We start from the raw sequence: 4,152 nt of genomic DNA, 5'->3' as shown, positions 1-4,152 counted from the left end.
CATCGGCAGGCGGACTCTCAACCACTGCGCCACCAGGGAAGCCCGATTGCTTTTTTTTAAGTGCAAATGCTCAAAGGGAAAAAACAAAGAGGAAATACTTAAAAGGTCTTCCCCGGCACAGTAAAGGCATCAGAATTGCCAATATACTTCCTTTTGCTATTCTGTTCTCCATTATAAACTCATCAAGCAGCAGGCTGGCAAAATTAAGATACTATGAAAATCAGATTAGACTGAGATTATTTTATTCTTGCTAAATTAAGCATTACTAAGAGTAGTTGAATTTCCTGTGTTCCATGGAAGGTACTGTATTTTTAAAAAGGGTCCTTCTTGGTCAAAATCAAACGTTTCTTTACCATCCGAGCTCTTTGCACCTTAATGCAAACATGAATGTTAAATATACAAGAGGAGGATATTTAATATTCATCGTCTCTAACACTTACTTGACAGCAGAAACCTGTTAACACCTACTTTAATACTGCAAAACACAATCTGGAAAATCCTGATCAAAGCCTGAGAGTTCCAGCCTTTATTCACAACTTATGTTTCCTGACCAACATTTACCACTGAGGGCTTTCTAAGCCCTACCACGTTTTAGAGCATTGATTCTTATCCTATTTTTGTCAAAGAGCCCTTTAAAAATCCAATTTTCTGCAGGAAAACGTACATACACCAAAAAATTTTTGCCTGTGATTTACGAGTTCACAAATCACCGTAAATTCCATCCATGGACCACCCACCCCCACCACTGAAAAATTCTCAAAAGGGGGAATTTATTTTTTCTTCTCTCTTTAAAGTTATGAAGAAAACAAAAACTTTGAAAATGGCAAAGACTTACGGCAATATATCAAATATAAAATTATTCTTGCACGGTATCATCTGAGCAGAGGGGACAGAAAACTGAAAAAGCAAACTCTGGAAATACAATTAATCTTTCTAATAGCTCTAGGACCCCTACCCGCCCCCCCAAAAAGAAAACCCAAAGTAGCTCAGAATATTCATTCTAACAAAAATGTAAACACAAAACAAAGAGCCAATTCAAAACTTCTACTTCTAGCTAGGATGAAGTCTTAACATTATAAAACCTGTTTCCAATAACATACATTTGCCCTTTCTAATCCTTCCAATTAGAAATTTGTTAAACTCTTCACCTTTATACCAATAAATCTATAAATTCCCAGCTGAAGGAGTTACACACTACATTATAATTTTCTTTCCGCTCTGAACCCTTCCTCCTAGTTACTTCAGAATATTAGCTGGTACAGCATTTTGAATAAAAAGTAGATTATAAAACCACAGCTTAAGAATCTTTAAATCACTATGACAGGCCACAATAAAGAACACACTTTCAAATTCTTCAAAATTTTACTTTAAAAATGTAAAATAAATGTAATATATAGAGAAATTTTCACCTACAAAAGTAACTTTAAAAGTTTGCAGTAAATAAGAAAGGTGGAAAATAAAAGTGCTCTACAACTTACATTTTGCTTCTGATAGATTCTGATTAGGTGACCAGACCAGCATGCCAAGATTGTCTCGTTCTTGACTGCGTCTTGCTAGTTTGGCTTGGTAGAAATAAAAAAAGAAAATTCTTATTATAATTTAACAGACATAACAAGCGACAATTAACACCACCCCTCCGCAGGGATCGAACCCATGTCCCCCGCATTGGAAGGCGGATGCTTTACCGCTGAACCACCAGGGCAGTCCCACAAATTAAGTTTTTCAACACATTAACATGGTATCTCTCTCCATTTATTTAGATTCTCTTTAACTTAGCACCATCAACACAATGTTGAATAGGAGTGGTGAGAGCAGATCCATTCCTGTATTGTTTTGAGTCAAACAAAAGATACTGTATAATTTCATCTGTACCTATGACTGTGTATATTTGTAAAAGAAAAAGGATAAAAACCCACAAACTATTCATGATACATCTAAATTAATGTCTTTTAATTATAATAAAATATTCATTCATGTATAAAATTTCACAAAACCACACCACTCTGGTCTTCTTTAGACCTCGGAAGATGACGATATCACCCCCCATCGCCTGGAGTCGGCCCCGGTGGAACCCGCACATTTAACACAGTGCAAGGGCAGGGGTGGGGAGGCTCTGAATGTGCGGGAATAGTTCTACTTTTAAGCCTTTTTCGACCTAACTTTTTACTGATCTCACAAACAGGTCGTATGAGGTAGGCAGGATTACTACTCTCACTTTCTAGGTGAGGAAACTAAACAGGTCATCGGTAGCCACTAGGAGGCAGACGTGGACTGACGTTAGGCAGGGCGGCTACAGGGCCTGAGGGTTTAGGCACCATACACTCTGCTGCTCTGCTCCCAGATGGGGACCCACAGAAAGGAAGCTGCAAGTGGCAAGCTGCTCAAATATTCTTTTAAACTACGAATTCTTCATGTGTGCTTTGAATAACCTTACCCTTCACTACCATTAGTGACTGGGTATTTTAGTGACTTGACAGCAGGAATCCAGAGATTCTTTTAACAACTTTCATAAAGAGTACCATTGAAAAGATTTAATCTGAAAGGAAACGTCTGAAGTGCATTCAAATTCTTAAAAACCTGTGATACAAAACAGTAGGTCAAAAGGTTTACAAGTGCCGGGTGTTGAGTTGACTGTACCACTGGATTAACCACAAACAAGTCACATATTACAACAGAGCCAATTAAAACATTATCTTCCAAAGGTACAACAGACTGAAGAGAGAGGCTCACTAACCAGCCTTTAGACTGCTTAGACCCAAATTCATTCATTCTAAAGGGCATTCTCTTTCTTGACCTTTTTTTTCCTTTAAACAAATTCCTCTGAAACACGATGAAAGTTATGGAATCTACTTCCAAAAAAAAAATTCAACTAAACGTAAACACACACACACACACACACCAGTATAAACGTACTTTTGTAAAATTCATAAAGCCTGGTTTAAGAATTCCTGCTTTTATGAAATTGCCAGATCTTTTATTTAATCTTGTATATCAATGTGTTCTAGATTTTATAAATTAAGAATTTCTACACTTTTGCTCAAATCTGTGGGGCAGCTACTTTAAAAAAAAATGATGGAATGGCAGGAGGGAAAGACCCAAAGTGCTAACACTATGAATTAGGCAAGACTGAAGGTGGAATTTACATGCTTGGTGAGAACAAGGTGTAGTGAACAGGAGGGAGACAGGAATATGAAGAAAAGATGGGAGTGACTACCTTTGAGTACACACCTTTTTATACGGTTCTGACTTTTAGAACAATGTTAATGCCACACATGGTCTAAAAGTAAAACAAAGTCAACAAATACGTGTGTGGGGAGGGACCGCACATGGAATACAGGCTTGCTGTATTTCAAATAAAAATCAAAAGTCAAAACAGAAATAAAAGAATCTACATTGGGAAAGTAGAATTAAAACTGTCTTTATTCACAGATGACATGATCATCTGTGTAGAAAATCTACACTACCTACAAAAAGTTGCTAGAATAAATGAATTTCAGCACAGTTGCAGGAAACAACAGTAAAAAAATCAATTCAATTTCTATATATAAGCAATTAATCAAAACTTAAAACGAAAGAATACCCCTATTTAGGGATAGATGTGATAAGACATATACACTGAAAAACTGTAAAACATTGGAGAGAAACTAAAGATCTAAGTAAATGAAGAGATATACCATGTATATGGATCAAAAGACTTAAATATTATTAAGATAGCATTCTCTCCCCAGATTGCTCTACAGATTCAACACAATCCCAAATCAAAAACCCAGTATACTTTTTTGTAGGAATTGACAAACATTCTAAAATTCATACGGAATGCAAAGTACCTAAAATAGCCAAAACAACTTTGAAAAAAACAAAGTTGGAAAACATATACTGCCTGAATCGAAACTAATTAATTACAAAGATCCAGTAATCAAGACAGTGTGGTACTGGCACACAGAAAGAAATGGAACAGAATGGGGTTCAAAAACAGAACCACACGTATAGGATCAACTGATTTTTCCACAAAAGTGCAAAGGTAAAATGGAGATACTCTTTTCAACAAATGATGCCTGAACAAATGGATATTCATATTTTTTTAAATTAATGTAGATCTATACCTCATACCACATACAAAAATTTATTCAAGATTAATGACAGGACTAAATA

The 4,152-nt window shown here is 36.0% G+C and overlaps 1 protein-coding gene across 1 annotated transcript in view; it reads right to left on the bottom strand.

Annotated features, from left to right (window-relative positions):
- RCOR1 (REST corepressor 1) overlaps nucleotides 1–4,152 on the bottom strand; it is a 124,256-nt gene that overhangs the window by 43,971 nt on the left and 76,133 nt on the right. Inside the window, exon 3 of the mRNA XM_024131069.3 lies at nucleotides 1,479–1,562. Coding sequence (XP_023986837.1) covers nucleotides 1,479–1,562 — 84 coding nt within the window. The remainder of the gene's footprint in view (nucleotides 1–1,478; nucleotides 1,563–4,152) is intronic.

This window comes from Physeter macrocephalus, chromosome 11, assembly GCF_002837175.3.
Source record: "Physeter macrocephalus isolate SW-GA chromosome 11, ASM283717v5, whole genome shotgun sequence".
Classification (NCBI taxonomy): domain Eukaryota; kingdom Metazoa; phylum Chordata; class Mammalia; order Artiodactyla; family Physeteridae; genus Physeter; species Physeter macrocephalus.
Note: the sequence above shows the minus strand (reverse complement) of the source record. Positions and strands in the feature narration are given on the sequence as shown.